Here is a 16,016-nt window from a genome sequence, read left to right on the forward strand (position 1 = left end):
GACCCCTCCAAATACATGAGTCTTTCAACATGCCTGCAAATACATGATTGTAGCCCAAAATATTGTGATCATTCAACAGCCCTAGGTAATCAGCCATATTTTTCTAAGAAGAACTTGATGAGGTTGCCTATCCTCCTGCTCGAAAGTAGTGCACTTGCAAAGTGGATGTGACTTAAAAAGAATTCTTTTGACGATTCGAGTCCCCAAGTCAATCTCCGTGATCGCATTAATGGCATCACATAGAAGATCCCATGTTGCCTTCAGCCTGTCAGAGCCTCTGAGGTCTTCGAGTGCATTCTCTGCAGTGCCTTCTCAATAGCAACCTCTCGCAGAATCTTCACCATGTCTATCAAAGCAACCGAGATATTCTCCAAGGGACCCACAACTTTTCAACTCCTTTCTTCTTCTTGTTGGAATTCTCGGACCGATCATCACCTCTTTGCGCTTGAGATCGACTACTTTCACCTGGAGATGGATGGGTAGCTGACATGTCAACTGTATTAGTATCAGGCTGAACATGAGAGTTGCCAATCTCATAATCATCCAAGTGGATGTTGAATTCGTTGGCTAAAGGTGACTCCATCTGTGACTCATTCATGAAATTTGCAGCAGTTCCAGCTTGACCGCCAGTGGCAATCTCATTACCTAGGGCTAGAGCAACCTCTAGGTGAATGGGACGCACCGAATGGTCCTTCCAATATTTCTGTTCTTTTTTCTGCAAATTCAAAATATAAACATGTAAACTTTTTATCAACTATTGGGGCTGCTATTCACTCACTTTATCTGCTAATGTGCAGCGGCGAGGAAAGTGCATTAACCTATAAAATAATTTACTAGTGGTGAAGATTACTTGTTACCTTTACTTCGGCCCAAAAATGGGGGGCAGCATCAAACCTATTTTCACTTGGATTCCATCCAAGTCCACTTTGTTTTTGTAGGTCGGAAAGCGCACGCAACCTACTTTTCCAAATCCGAAAATGATTGCGGCATTGCTCCCAATCATAGTTTGACCCAAATTTTTCATAGATTTGTTTGCTGATTCCCATCCAGTGCTCCCTTCTTAGGCCATTATCTCCTGCCCTCCCACTAGAGTGGAATTGTAGGAAAGACTCTAGTAGAGAAAGAGACACCTCCGTAGGCCATGAGGCTATATCTCTTCCTCTTGAATGAGAGGCATTTTGAGAGTCCATCTGCTAAAATCACATTTGGGTCATAAAAGTAAATACACCAAAAAAAGACATATCAACTTCTAATAGTGAAGCAACATAATTGAGTTGACATGAAATAATACAACAAAGTTTGAGACAAAGTGAAATAATACAATAAAGTTTGAGACATAGTAACAAAATAAGGTACACCCATACACAAACACAAACCAAACATCAAATGAAGTACATTTAAAAATTAAATAATCATGCTCGCGATCCCAGTCTTCACATCAACATGTTGTTGCAAGCATTCACACTGGGCAAGTCATTCGGAATGCGCATCGAATGAAGCATGGTTCGCATCTTCATCGAATCACTACTCCTCATCTTCCTCAAGGTGTAAGAGGAAGGGGACCCCGACTAGAGCCACCCCTCTTCTTCCAAAGAGTTGTGGTTTAAAATGTGGTTGTGAAGAGACATAAGCTATCACAATCTAACTGAGTTGAAAGGAACTGGCTTGTGTTGCAATATCTTAAAGCGACTCTTCAACAAACTAAAAGCACCTTCAATGACGTGGCGTAACCTTGATGCCTAAGTTAAACAACTCCTTTTCATTTTTGGGTCTTTGATTTCCCTCTTCCATTCCTTGATGGTACCAACATTTCGATATGGCCTCAAAAAACCTCTTTGGTTGCAAAACAGATCAGAAGATAGAATTTACCATTTGGAACCACTAATCTTGCATCTTCGTCTCTATGGAGAGCATCATCCAAAATGCGGGAGTCGGATGAGACCCTTCCAACGCAAGATATACGTGAATTTTTTGTCATGGTCACATGCAGCTAAAATGTTTTGTGTAATAAGACCCTTCCTATCTCGAAACTTCTTATGTTGTTCAACAGGTACCCATGCTGGTATATGAGACCCATCAATGGCTCCAACGCAATCTTTGAAGAATGGGTAGAAGCTATGATGGTTATCTGCTATCTTCGATGCGTGGTGAGACTAGGGGTTTTAAAAGAATGGGTGTAGTTTCATCATTGCATTTAACACTCAAAAGTGTCGACTCATGTCTCCCCAGAATGCCCAAAACGGTTCTTTAAAGTCGAATTCTTAATGTGGTGTCCAACACAATGTAGAAACATTGTTACTTGTTCTTCAACTAACACCAATTTGTTGTCTTCTAACAGCCCCCTCGGACGCAATAAACTAACCAAGCTGTAAAAGGATCTTTGGCTCATTCTCGTTCCTCACGGCATGCACGCGGTGCCACCAATAAAACGTTGGGTTTGAGAAACCCACGGGAATCTACCGATATGGTTGCCTCCCAACATATGTTTTATTAATGTATTCAACTACGTTGACAACTGCGGCGGCCACCAGAGCAACTACCAACTCTTCGTCATTCATGTTGAACAATGTGACTATGAGTTCTCTAAATTTAGGTCCTGAAATGTGATCATATAGACAATGCATACTTAATCAAACTGAAATAAATGACCCACCAACAAGAACATATTAATAGTCTAATCCAATGGAATGAGAAATAATATATGCATTTTTTTTGTTTTGTCTTCTTTCCTATATAAGCATTCTAGCTTTTATAACACTAAAGATTCATAGTGCATTGGATTTTGTTATATGGATTGCTAAAAACAGAGAGATTAATGATATATATGACATGACATGACATGATGACAAAAAGCTTGTAAGTGATACAACACGCAAGTAGTGATTGATCTAATTCAAAACCCAAAGAACAAAAGGGGCGCTAGCCCGGAAATCTAACTATGTATAAAAATAAAAATAGATCAATAGTTAAGAACGCATAGCAAAGTTCACCTATAGCACAAGACCGCGATAGAATTTCTGAATGATTGAAATGTAGTGGAACTAAGTAACCTATGTAAGTTTTAATAATTTAATTTATCCTACAAAAAAAAAAAAAATCAAGAACCTACATCAGTTTTAAGACATGTTTTGAAAAACTGGCTGACATTAGAAGCAAGTGATTCAGATGTCCAAGAAGTGTGTAAATAATAATTGCACGGGCAAAAAGGTATCCTTGAAGAATTTCAGGACTAACAGGATGTGAGGCAGCAGGTGAAAATAAATGCAGAGAAATAAATAAGAGTAGTGAAGCCCACAGAAAGAGTGGCAGAAGGAAGGGGCTCAGGATGGGGCCCAACCCATTTGCTTGGAAGACCCAAACTTGTGGAAGACTCTAGACTTCCACTTGAATAATCTTTACCTTCCATTATCCCAAGCAAGACTGTTAAACCAACCCATCAACCAGTCTTAGATAAAAGCAATCTAACCCTACCCAACACAACAATCTCTCAACATATGTATCAGCTAGAACAAAGATTGCAAAGAAGAGGAAGAGCATAAGAACACTATTTCCATATAACCTTGTCACTAAAGCTAGAAACCAACCAAGAACAAACAAATCTGAACCAAAAATTTAAATAATAGTAGAAAATCTAAGTCAAGATTTCCATATAACCTTGTCACTAAAGCTAGAAACCAACCAAGAACAAACAAATCTGAACCAAAAATTTAAATAATAGAAGAAAATCTAAGTCAAGATTTCCATATAACCTTGTCACTAAAGCTATAAAGCCCACAATATTATTACTATATCATTTCTTCTTCAAATGAACTGAAGTTGCATATTGGCTATTAAATTTGAACAGCAGGACTAAAATTTGGTTGTTAAAAAGATAGCCTCTCATGATTTCTTAACAAAATAATTTTTAGTACACTGAATTATAGAAACCATAATAAGAAGTAATTCTTAAACTACCATTCTTTCCTTTATAGTGAGATAATTCTGCATTTACATCACTATAAGCAGTTGGAATTAATGTCAATAAATAATATAACATAGCAAAAGCTGAGAAATTCTCTTTGTGAAAACAACAATGGAAAATAGACAAGATCAAAGACCCAGAACCAATACCTTGAGAGGAGGATTATCAGGAGCGTCTGCAACAAACTGTGGTCCCAATGCTGAGGATTATCAGGAGCCTTTGATAAAAGAACAGTGTTTCCCTGAGCGAGTAATCGACAGCCAGTGCCTTCCTGTTCAAATCACTCAATCTGATTAAGAAAAGAAAAAATAAATTAAACCGGCACTAACACGAAGGTAAGAAACCGATCAAACAATCAATCACTAATAATTAGTAACTAACAAAAGAGGTATGACAGATTGAGTTATCTCATAGTTGTTCACTATATTTAAATTATAGACTCACCTGAAACTCAAATCTGTCTTCAGAATCCCAAATCGGTGATCACCTCTGTATTTCTTCACTCTTAATTCCAAAACAAGGTACTTGCTCTGTGTACTTGCCGGTGGACCAAAAAGGCTTTGCTTGCCCTCTCCTTGCTGCTACGCCATCAACTGCAACATCCCAAAAATTTAAACGGGGAAGTCAACAGTCAAAATAGAGAAATCATCTCCTAGTAGGACTAGAATTGACAAAGGAGAAGCTGAATAGGAGATCTCCACTCACCATATATGCGGCCCACCGGGCCTCCCCGCTTTATCTAAACACTCCAAGAACAGTTCAAGCTTCTGCAAGTTATTTCCAACTGCTTTTTCTAGCTTTCACTGCACTTTCCTTCTCCCTCTCACTCGACCAAAGCAGCAGCCATGTTTCTTGAACGAGGGTTTCGTAGAGAGGAGCAAGATCAGCAGCTGCAATGAAAGAGAGGAAAGACAACCGTAGCTGCGATGGAAGAGATGAGCGAGATGAGCGAGATGAGTAGCTGCGATGCGATGGAAGAGATGAGCGAGATGACCGAGATGAGTAGCTGCGATGCGATGGAAGAGATGAGCGAGATGAGCGAGATGAGTAGCTGCGATGCGATGCAATGCGATGGAACAGATGAGCGAGATGAGCAAGATGAGCAAGATGAGAAGCTGCGAATCGATGCGATGGAAGAGAAGAACGACAACCCTAGCTTCGACTCAGTTCAACTTCGCTAATGAGCAAAATGTAATTCACGATGACTTCCAACCCGTTTTTATACGTGGGTTCCAAAAGGTGAGTCTGTTTGGAAACCACCTCAGGAGGTGGTTTCCAGGTGATCCTACATTTTAGTGTAAAATGTGGATCCTAGCTGAAGCTAGGTTCCGACTCAAGTTGGAACCAAACACGATTTTTTTACAGATTTCATGATTCCCTGGAATCTAATTCCAGGGAAACGCAGAACCAAACGCCACCTAAAATTTTGAAATCTACGGAGTCAAAGTAACCAAGCAAACTAACCAATTCATTTTAAAATTGAAAAAGTGAGGGAAAGCCCACCGAAAATGGTGGCAGTTATCAATGAAAAAAGAAACTGTTAAAAGGTAAAGAAAACTTAGTGTCTCTTCTTCTTCCGTCTGAAATCCGAATAATTTCTGATTCAAGACGATCTCGGAGGGAAATGGCAAGCGGAAGTAGGAGTGGAATCAAGAGCAATAGATTTTCCTCCTACGCTTGTGTTGACGTTCATGACTTTCTGCTTCTTTCCTACATCGATTTTTCCGACGCTTTCACGAGCAGTAGAGGGGGTACAGTTCGCGCGTTGATCGAGAATCGATCCATGTTTCCTCTTCCCTAAATTCAATGTTTTGACAAATTGAACTGAACATTCCTGCCAATCCAAGTTGGAGAGATCTTCAATCACCTCCTCGGTCTGAAGGAAAGCACAAGGTGAAATCGTATCTTTCTGTTCCAGTGTTGATCGATAAGGGAGTAGCAGATTGATTGTGCTCGCTGAATAGGCGAGAACATCCTGAGCAACAAAAGGCAAGAGGAGCCGAAGAACTATAGATCGATTTTGCTAAAGAAGAATGGAGATTTATGAGAAGCAAACTGCAACGAGAAAGGTAAAGGCGATGCGATTTTCACCTTAGGATGCTTATGTAGTTTTGCATGTCCGTGCATATATATGATCTGTTTGAACAAGCAAAATTAATGTAGATCCATGAGACAGCGCTATTTCCAGAGTCGACAAATTCTTGAAATCGAAATTTTGAAGATGGATGAAAACAATAACAAAAACCTAAACGATATCAGGAAGCGAATAGAGAAGAATATATTGAAGCTTAATTTGAAGAGATGAAGAATATTAAAATTTCAAAAAGAATGCATTTCTTATGATTTAATGGCAGAAAAACATTGAAGATGTTGAAAAAGACCTGATTAAGATGATCGACACTGAGATTGTTCTTGTCGCGAGTTTCCAGGAATGTCTCGTAGTTTTCGAGCCACAACTTCTTTTTCACCCTCATTTTCAACTTTGTAGATCTTCCTTCCTATGTTTTTTGTGCTTCTCATTTTATAAGCCTTTTTATTTTTGAAATTTTTTAAAACAAACCCTGAGTTACTCTCTAAAATTAATGCTATCTTTTGAGTTATTTAATTTAACAGTTAGATCCCCTATTCTTAGGAAATTATAATTAAGTACAAATAAATAAGTTAAATAGGACAAGAAAACCTTGAACTAACAGCACATGCTTGACTCGTTTTTTCGTCTCTTTTTGATAAATTGAATAACTTAGAGGGTGCTGAAAATTTTTCCTTTTTTTTTTCCATGACCAATTTACCGTTCTTGTTAAATAAACATAAATAAAATAAGAAGTGGCGAGGAAATTTTTTGCTCTTCAGAGTGCTTTCTATCAAAATAACTTTTCTTTCTTTGTCCATTCGCACAGGCAATGTGGTTTGGAAGCTCCCCGCCTTTAGAGTTGATGCAATTACTCAAGGAAATTTCTAGGACTATAAAATTGCTTGAGCAACTATTTGAAACACCAAAACGATAGATTAGTCCCCTTAGAGATATTCTCCATATTGGAGATATTCTGGTGTTAATGGATGTTTTGTTATGTAACCAAGGATATTAACACAGCTGCGGATACCCTGGCCTGGAGGGTATAGCGTCCTTAGAGTTTAGGATCGATTGACCATAGCCACTGCATGGCTAGTTGATGTATGTAACATGAACTCTATGGCCCCAACTCATTTGGAATAAAGACTGAAATACCCCAAAAAAAAAAAAAGAAAAATTCAAAATAACTTCAAAATCACTCTTCACAGTCTGATAAAATAAACTAACTCAAGATATAGTACTCTGTATGGTTATTATAGTGTTCTAACCTAACTCAAAATCTAGTCTCACATTCAAACTGAAATCTGCAAATGTGAACTTAGGCCTGCTACGTTCAACCCTTCTAGCCCAAAGCATATTTTCGTCTCGTTCTGTTCTTAGACTTCCACCAGCCCATTCCCATTGTTGTGTCAAGGCCTCCATAATGGACCATGCCAATCCACCCAATTATATGATACAACATCAAACCAATTCTGAAATTCTTTTCCAAAGGGACAAGCCAGTATGAGATCTGGGTTATTTTTCCATGGCTATCATACTAATTATATCTCAATGAAATGATTCTGGCCTCGAGATTTTTATCTAATTTCTTTTTCAACTCAGTTTCATGTGTTGCATTATTGTATTGCTCAATAGGTGCTGCTGCTGCTGCTGATTTGTGTCTGCCAGGATTGCTGTTCTGGAGGTAAAAGTAAAACCTGTAAGGTCTGTGTGAATCTTTCGACTAACTGAAAAGTGGTCTCTGACCGCTGTGTATTTCCTTACAGGTGGAATCTAATCGATGATATCTTTCAACTGCTGCCGGGGGTGAATTCTGGAATCTTTTCTGGAAGGACCCATTTCTTGCTGCCAGCATGAAGAAACACTGAGAGCTATAACTCAGAACAAACTTTTATCTTTTCTTAGTTACCCAGCAAAGAAATTCACACAAATTCATGCACTCACACAACAGCCCTGCCAAAGCAGGAGATTTACAGTCATGGTATGCATGAGAAACCTTGCTTCAGTCGAGTACCATAAATGCCGGACACGGTCAACGATAAATATGACTATTGGTCGGAATCGAGGTTTTTAAATCAAAATTTCGGTCAAAATTTCAACCAGATTTTAATTTAACGGTCTTTTTTTCTTCGCAGAACAGGCCTACGCATTTAATGCGCATGCCTAAAGAAAAATGCAGGCACGAGAGACATGCAATCTTTAGAAAATAGAGATTTTCAATCCATTTTGGTGTGTCTTTGATGAAAGCGGCAAGGGATGGAGACAAAAATGATTCAAGAAAACACAAAAGCTACATGTAAGAGTTAGATTGCTTATTTTTGTGGGTAGTTTAGTCCTAATGAGAAGGCAACTAACTAATAATAGCAAGCTCACCAAATCCCAACAAGCAGGATGGAAGATGGTCAGAAATCCTTTAAAGCCAATTGACATATATAAGGACACCACAAGAGTTCAAAGGACAAAGGCTCAAGGGTCTACCTTCCACTCTAAGTACCCCACCCTCTGACCGAGGGGAAGACCACATACTTCTCCAGTGTTGGTCATTGTGGAATTAATAACAGAAGGTGTTCATATTCGATCTCCCTTTCAGAAACATTACTCAGCTGTCCTAATTTTTGGTTTTGGTTGAGGTGTGGGCCTCTTGGTAATGGACAAAATGAGTTTCTACTTCTCACATCAGTTATCTCTAGACAGTGGAAGGACTAAACTGGAAACAAACCCATATGGGTTCTTTGACTTCTTTCACTATTCTTCTCTACGCTTGACATAATCAGGGCACGTATGAAAGGAAAGAAAGAGAAATATCTAATTTCTACTTCTTTTTTTTTTTACTGTTTCAGAAATTGTTTTTACTGTTTGAGATGCATACTTGGTGTAGAATGACTCCAAAATTACATTCCAGACACAGCCTTCTCCCTTTTCTGGCATTCAACCTCATTTTTGGGGTTTTTCCTTTTTCTTTCTCAATATTTTACGTATCTACTAACTAGAAGTGTAGAACTTTTTTTCTTGATAAATAAAGTAGTACCATTTTAAAGTCCTTTCCATATCTCTCTCTGGTTTGGTTTGGAATGACAATTTTCATTACTTGATCTATTGTGTTGCTTCGGTCTTGCACATTTAATGCTCAAAACTGTTTAGCGGACTATTGGATCGAAATCTAGTTAAAATTTTGAACAAAATCTCAATTTAACAATTGATTGTTCTGTTAAATGTATCGCATTAAATGTGTAGGATACAATGAAGTCCCTCAAATTTGGCCATAAATGCACTCACCAACCACTCAGTAAAAAAGAGTGGCCAGGCCTTCCACTTAACAATATGTACTCTCTCCTCCTCTATTGCTCTATCCCAAAGCCTATCAGGGATCTAGTAGCACTAGACTCCAAAATGCCTTGAAATGACTAACCTACCCCTTGCAGTCTAGGTCATTCATTCCTTCTTTGAGCTAAAAACAAACATAAACATCTCTCCAAATCACTCATGTCGATGGGGGCAGTTCTATGTAATTGTGCTAGCATCTCTAGTTGGGTCAAGGTGCGAAAGTTTGCTGGGTATGGCAAAATCTTGCCGAAATATCGATGCGCTATTTGGAGCAATGTCGGCTTTGATGATGAAGACAGGACGACCGTCGAAGGGAGATTCCAATGAGATTGGTGCAAGCCCGAAAAATGTAGCGGCCTACAATGGCAACCTCGTGAAGAGGATTCTCACGGGCGGTGGAACTCCGTTGAGGCCCAAGGTGGAGATTGAGATGTACCAATTTGTCTGTTCAACGAGAACTAGAAACCAGGGGCTACCTCAGAGAGGAATTACGTTCTTTTCTACCTAAACGAGCAGAAGGTATACAATATACCATTGACGAAGCAGATGGTGACACAACAGGGGGTTTATTAGTGGTGGAGTGAAGACCCAAGCAAACACACCCACAACCACACCTGCACCTGCAAAGGGCAGCGGCAGAGCTGCCCCCGACGGTGGCGGCACCTTTGTATCAACTAACTTGGCTAGGCAAACGTGGTGTATTGGTAATAATCAAATAGGAAATGAGAAGTTGTAGGTGGCATTGGATAATGCGTGTAGTGTGGGAGGAGCTGATTGTAACAATATTTTCTCGAGATATCGTCAATTCGGTGATAAATGTCGATATCTTGCCAGTTTGTGGTTTGGCCTCAGTTTTGGTTCGCCATGAACCGAAACCACCAAAATTCAGCGATATTACATACAATGGTTTGGGTTGTGTATGTTTCCAAACTGTCAGGCTACTGTTGATTCATGTATGGTACGATAGACCTCCAAATATTTGTAGGGCCTACCAGAATCCAATGTTTGCTAGCAAGACCAACTAATATTTAGTCCATTTATGACTTGTAGATGCGTGACATGTGTCCCAACATCACATTAAAAGGTTAAGGTCTATTTACAAATTATATCATTTTCTTTTAAAATTTAATCACAACTCTTTGATGTGACTTTTAAATAAATTTCAGCCATTTGATGTAATGTTGAGACCATATCATAAATCTAAAATGGACTGAATAAATTTCGGGACAAACGTCCGGTGACAAAAATGAAAAAAAGATTTAGACGTCAAATAACATACCATACACCCTAGGTTACAAAAAAAATCTATATATTATACCAAAAGAATGAGATTTTTTCTCTTATTCAAAGAATGGTAGAGCTTGGCAACAATGATAACATCATCTCGGTCCCCCTCCTCTCACTAACCCTGAAGTAACCGCCAGATCTCCAATCTCTCATTGTTTCCCCCTGCTTTTTCTTTTGGGGTGGGGGAAATGTTTTTTATGTACATGAAAACAATTACCCTACAAGCCAACCTTCAAAGTGTCTGAAATAGAACTAACAGAGCCTATTTAAATATACAGCTTTCTTATCCTGCTAAGGAATGTGAGGATTCAAGAATAAGGCAACCTAAGGAACAACGGGAATGGAAAAGAATGATTAAATCTGTGCCATGGGACTGGGTTCTCTCTCTAGGTTCTCCAGGCCTTGGCTCCCTCGGATAATGGAAAGAATGAATAAGACTATGCTATGAGGACTGGGTTCTCTCTCTAGATTCTTCAGGGCTTGGCCCTTCTGAAATTATTACATAGCTGGTTCCAGCCAAGAGTGAGCTACTAATTCTATATGACTTGGGGGAAGAATTGAGGACAGTGATATAGGGCTGCATTGCAAGAGAGGGGAAAAGAACAAAGAAAACGAGATAAGAATGCTCTTGTACATGCTTTGCCCGGAAAAAAATTGCAAACTGTACTAGAGACCGTATTGGCTCAATGAGACAATCAAAGCTCGGAGTGTAGTAGGTCTGAGTACCTCCCCAAGACTGCTGCCACTTTTGTACACCCTGAATGCTGGAACTTCCGCAACATGTGCTTCCTCGGCGACTTCTGGGCTCTCTTCCACGTCAACCTTCAGACAAATATCATCCAATAAACTCTTGGAAGAAATTACTTTACACACATCAACTAGTTCATAGTCACTGATAAAGGGGTAACTACCTCAACAAAATTCACAATTGGGTAACGAATATGTAGGGTGCCCACAAAGTGACATAACTGTTCACATTGCTTGTTTGATGCTGAACTGAAGTACGCTATGGAAAAACCTGCCATTTTGAGCTTAGTTGCTAGAAGTTAATCAACTATAAACTGAAAAACAAGTGACGAGGTCAAAGAATTAAAGAAAGTTTAAAACCCCAGGCAAGAGGGCTCACCACGTGAAGATATTGAAGCTTTAAATTGAGGAAGACCTGATACTTTCTCCATCTCACCATCAAGTTTCATGGTTTGAACTTCCCCACTTGGGGAATATTTTAATGCAACTTGGGCATGGATTAGAGCTTCTGCAACCTCGTTATCACCTGGTAGTTTCTTTCTCAAAATTGCATAGTCTCTCTCACATGCAGCCCATCGTTCTAGCTGCATTCCCACAAAGATCGACTTGATTACTCAGGGCAACTAATGTTGGAATCACAAAATATCTGTGAACAAGTTGAATTAAAAGAAGAAAATGCACCTTTCTATTTAAAGCAGCCCGTCGAAAACGGGCCTTGGTGTAATTGGGCCGAATCCTGAGAGCTTTGTTACAATCTTCAATGGAGAGTTCCAACAAGCCAATCTTAAAGTAAGATGTTGCTCTGTTGTAATAAAGAACAGAATTGTAAATATCAACGTTGAGGCCCTCATCATATGCTGAGCAGGCCTCGGCAAACTTTCCAGCTTGGAAGAGGTCATTACCACGGGCGCGGGCTCTTGCCACCATCCTTGCATTGTCTTGCATCCTAGTAATTTCAGTGTTAAGATAATCAAACTTTGCAGCTGTATCAGCTGCAGCAATTGCTTCATTAAACCTGCAAGGCATCCATCATCAAAATCATTCATCCCAATGGCATTATACACTTCACTGGAGAACTTCATATCTCTTAACTCACCTTCCAAGTGCCATGTCAACCAGGGCCCGGACAAAGTGCAGGTAAGCTTCAGAATGGAAACCAAAGAACTTGGTCTGTGAACGTGGAAAGGTTGCTGCTTCATAATAGGGAATTTTTGAAAGGCCCCAGTCTGCATCCTCCACCCGATGGAGCTTTAATAATGCTTCTACTCTACATGTGAAGAGCTGTAAACTCCATTCCAACCAATTCAAGTTGAATGATTATCTAGCTTTACACTACAATGTCAACAATCCAAAATATAATTGAGCACAGGATCATACCTGAGCAGAACAATCTGCTCCAGCAGCAATGGCAGCATCAGTTTCCTTCAATGCACTCTCCCAATCGTCTTTCTTTCGGGCTTCAGTACATTTCTCCAGATGCAAATCCATAGCCTTAAACATTTTTAATACCGCCTGATCAGGCTTCTGCGCAGAACATTCCACGTGTTTACGGGCGCTTATAGTTTGCCCAAACCTGTAAAGGTTTAAATTAATAGGAAAGCCTGGTGGTCCAAATCAGGTTGATGCCTAGGAAAATGCAGGTGTTTCCAGGCATTCTCAAAACTTAACCTAAAATGTAAAACTTTGAAAATTTATAGGAAAATTTTCCTGCCTTGAAACACTCATAATCGGAGACTAGCTAATGGCAGATGCAGGAAAATCAAGGGAATCCAATTAACCTATACTGGCAAAATTACTTCAATTGCAAAGTTATATAACCAATCAGAAACACCAGTGACTATTGTGAATCAGTCACCAGTCACTAGAGAGTTAAAGTAGAGGATCTATCATATTGCCAAAACCATTATAAAACAGCAAGAAGTGTAGAATGGACTTAAACAAAGAGGAGAGAAACTAAGCATCATCAAACAATCTAGATTATTCAAACAGAGAAAATTTATTTGACTAACCACTGACAAGATTCCCATTAGTATACATTACTGTGCAGCACAATTTGGGAGGAAAATGAAAAAACAGCAACCCATGAATCTCAGCCACCAAATGCCAATGAAAAGCATCACTGCAAAGAGGCCATAATCAGTCAAAAGAAACAAAACACAACCACGAATGCAGACATAACACAAAGAGGATGACAACAAACATCACAGCCGGCAGAAAGCACCAAGAGAACATCCAGAAACTAGATCTTATAATTACATGATAAAATACACACCAAACCCACAAAACATCCCAAACCTAAGCAGAACCTAGATCATAAGAACAGAACACTCGAGGTTCATCCTCTCAGGAGGCAGAAACATCTACAAATTCAACAAGTCCTCGGGAAAACAAATGACCAACAACTCACATTCATGTAAAGAAGAAAAGCAAAGTACAGGGCTTGCCCAAATTTTCTTACCGCAAATACAGAAGCGCCAAACGCTGATGAGCCTTTTCATACAGAGCATTAACCCTCAGAGCCTCAAAGCATTCCCTCATGGCGTCGTATAACCTACCAAGAGCAATCAATGCAGCTGCCTTGTTACTTCGAGTTACTAAATCTTCCGGAGATAACATTATCGCTCTATCATACAGAGTCACCGCTTCTGAAAATTTTCCCATCTTGTACTGTTCATTGCCAGCCATTCTCACCTCCTCTGGCTTCGAACTTTCCATAGCCCTCCTCATTGATTCCTCTGGAGTCGGGTTAGCTCTCATTGAATCCTCCAAACTCGCTTCACCACTGCCCGGCTTTTCACTGCGTCTCCGTATTATAGTACCATAACCGTAGTTCCCAATCCCCGAGCCAAGAACCTCATTTCTTGGGGTGTGATTCATTCCGGTCACTATACGCTTTCCCGATGGACAAATGTTTCCAACAGGAAGTAAAGGTAAACTCACCATCTTAGGGCTTTTACAATGTTTGTCATGAATAATCTTGGGGCTATGAGGTACTAATGATGATGGGCTGACGACGACGGCGGAATGAGATTCGCGATGAACAGGCTTGGGGTTAGGGGTTGCAGGGGCAGATCGTTCGCTCTCCGTCACAATTGGACTGCTTCCGCCCGATCCCGATTGGTCGCCTGAGTCGCTCTTTGCACCATCATCCGATCTGATTCCTGAGGTATTCACAGTTTCTCCTGAAACAGAACCAGAACCAGAACCAGACGAGCTAGAACTGCTGCTTGCAGTTGGCAGCAGAAACCGAACCGATTTAGGCCGCTTCAATATGGAAACCGGCGAAGTCCGCTGGACTTGTTTGCTATCAGTTTTCTGGTTCTTGTTTTCGCTATTCAAACTGCCACGGAATCGATCAGCAAGGGCAATAATCATCCCTTTTTTGGGTTTGGACCTCTCTGTCTGTACCATTTCTACCGAGAACAACTACAAGGAGTCAATTCACTGGTGGTTATTCTATTCAATCTTCCCTTTCAACAATGCATGCAGCTATAACTACAAGGACACCACCAACAATTAAGAAACGAAACAAACATTGAAGGACATGGAGAGAGAAAATGGAGAAGAGAGTGTTCTTCTTGAAGAGAAAGGAGAAGCTAAAATAAAGGAGAGAAAGACAGCTATGGGGATCTCGTGATATATAAAATAAAAGTAACGAATGAATGCAGAGTTCTTAGAAAGTATTGAGATAGAAAGAGAGGAGTTGGATTCAAAGATTATATATAAGAGAGGTGAGCAGAAAGCAGATAGCTTTTGGTTTCTTTTATTTCTCTGTTCCTCTTCACCTGCTTCCTCACGAGACACCTCTGCTCTGTGTACTCTTCTCTCTTCTACTACTGTTCTTGATTCTTTTCATTTATTTTTCATTTTCATAATTTACTGTTCTTAAATTTCCTTGTCCGATTTGGCCTGTTCCATATATATATATTTGTTGGTAATTCTTATTCTAAGGCGTCCGATAAGCATCTTACCACTGGGGCCATTCATTGCCAGAGTGATGCTTCGTTCAAAGTTCATTCATTTTATTTTATTTTTTGGTAAAAAAAGTTAACTCATTTTGATCTTGTCTGCTTTAAACTCTTTCAAGTTTCAACTACTGACTTCCAAGTTCGGTATTTTACAGTTCTTCCCTCCACTCAAGCAAGAAGCGATCTGAATTCTTAAATCGGCTCGCATGCCAATTTACCAAACTGTCCAGACTCGCATGACAATTTACCAAACTGTCCAGACTCGTATGCCAATTTACCAAACTGTCCAGAATTTATTGGATAACTGGGATTTACAAATGGAAGGAGCATGATGGGTATTCCAGTAATTGCGAATTTCAGAATTCAGACCCGAGAAGCTGGCCATGTGCAGTGTGCCATGCCAGCTGGCAGCTTAAGAGAAACCCTCAGCGTTCCAACGGAGAAATCAACCGAATCACTCCCAAGATAGCCGAATATTCTGTTACGAATATTCCGTTAACAAAGCTGACGAGCAGACCGATCCAAGACTAACGGAACGTGTTGACTTGGAAGGATAACACACAATTGGTGACAACAGACCAGTTCGGATCGCCTTCCCCGGCTGTTGACCACGGCTAGCTCCGTTGGTTGAACCGTTTTTAAAAACCAGACCGTTTGG

At 39.9% G+C, this 16,016-nt stretch overlaps 2 protein-coding genes and 1 long non-coding RNA gene across 4 annotated transcripts; all 3 read right to left on the minus strand.

Moving 5' to 3' along the window:
- Positions 1-466: 466 nt before the first annotated feature.
- On the minus strand, positions 467-4,565 carry LOC149025513 (uncharacterized). Its single transcript, XR_016171446.1, has 4 exons — positions 4,406-4,565; positions 4,111-4,250; positions 858-1,190; positions 467-715 (listed from the first exon to the last, which is right to left on the minus strand). It is a non-coding gene; the product is annotated as an uncharacterized LOC149025513 (long non-coding RNA).
- Positions 4,566-5,379: 814 nt separating this feature from the next.
- LOC149025514 (uncharacterized) lies at positions 5,380-6,436 on the minus strand. The gene is made up of 3 exons (XM_089143134.1): positions 6,343-6,436; positions 6,053-6,097; positions 5,380-5,936 (listed from the first exon to the last, which is right to left on the minus strand). Exons 1-3 carry the CDS (start codon positions 6,433-6,435, stop codon positions 5,565-5,567), a joined length of 510 nt encoding a protein of 169 aa, XP_088999260.1. The 5' UTR covers position 6,436; the 3' UTR covers positions 5,380-5,564.
- A 3,622-nt stretch (positions 6,437-10,058) lies between these two features.
- On the minus strand, positions 10,059-15,252 carry LOC149025515 (TPR repeat-containing thioredoxin TTL1-like). 2 transcript variants are annotated; one of them, XM_089145725.1, is made up of 7 exons: positions 13,849-15,251; positions 12,768-12,963; positions 12,487-12,671; positions 12,072-12,405; positions 11,770-11,974; positions 11,555-11,661; positions 10,059-11,465 (listed from the first exon to the last, which is right to left on the minus strand). In XM_089145725.1, the coding sequence occupies exons 1-7, from the start codon at positions 14,799-14,801 to the stop codon at positions 11,310-11,312; spliced, it is 2,136 nt and encodes a 711-aa protein (XP_089001851.1). In that variant the 5' UTR covers positions 14,802-15,251; the 3' UTR covers positions 10,059-11,309. The 2 variants fall into 2 exon arrangements, 1 of the variants encoding a protein (XP_089001851.1); XR_016171743.1 differs by having other exon boundaries at positions 11,378-11,465; positions 11,555-11,674; positions 13,849-15,252.
- Positions 15,253-16,016: the final 764 nt, after the last annotated feature.

Source organism: Hakea prostrata, chromosome 2 (assembly GCF_041222555.1).
Source record: "Hakea prostrata isolate BN-2017 chromosome 2, UWA_Hpros_2, whole genome shotgun sequence".
Classification (NCBI taxonomy): domain Eukaryota; kingdom Viridiplantae; phylum Streptophyta; class Magnoliopsida; order Proteales; family Proteaceae; genus Hakea; species Hakea prostrata.

Bases quoted from the DNA above. Each gene is read 5' to 3' on its own strand.
- LOC149025514 (XM_089143134.1), bottom strand. From the start codon at position 6,435: ATGAGGGTGAAAAAGAAGTTGTGGCTCGAAAACTACGAGACATTCCTG. The intron at 6,098-6,342 runs GTCTTTTTCAAC...TTGTTCAAACAG, and splicing joins GTGTCGATCATCTTAATCAG to ATCATATATATGCACGGACA. The intron at 5,937-6,052 runs GTGAAAATCGCA...TTTGTTGCTCAG, and splicing joins AACTACATAAGCATCCTAAG to GATGTTCTCGCCTATTCAGC.
- LOC149025515 (XM_089145725.1), bottom strand. From the start codon at position 14,801: ATGGTACAGACAGAGAGGTCCAAACCCAAAAAAGGGATGATTATTGCC. The intron at 12,672-12,767 runs GTATGATCCTGT...TGGAGTTTACAG, and splicing joins GAGCAGATTGTTCTGCTCAG to CTCTTCACATGTAGAGTAGA. The intron at 11,466-11,554 runs GTAGTTACCCCT...ATTTGTCTGAAG, and splicing joins CAATTGTGAATTTTGTTGAG to GTTGACGTGGAAGAGAGCCC.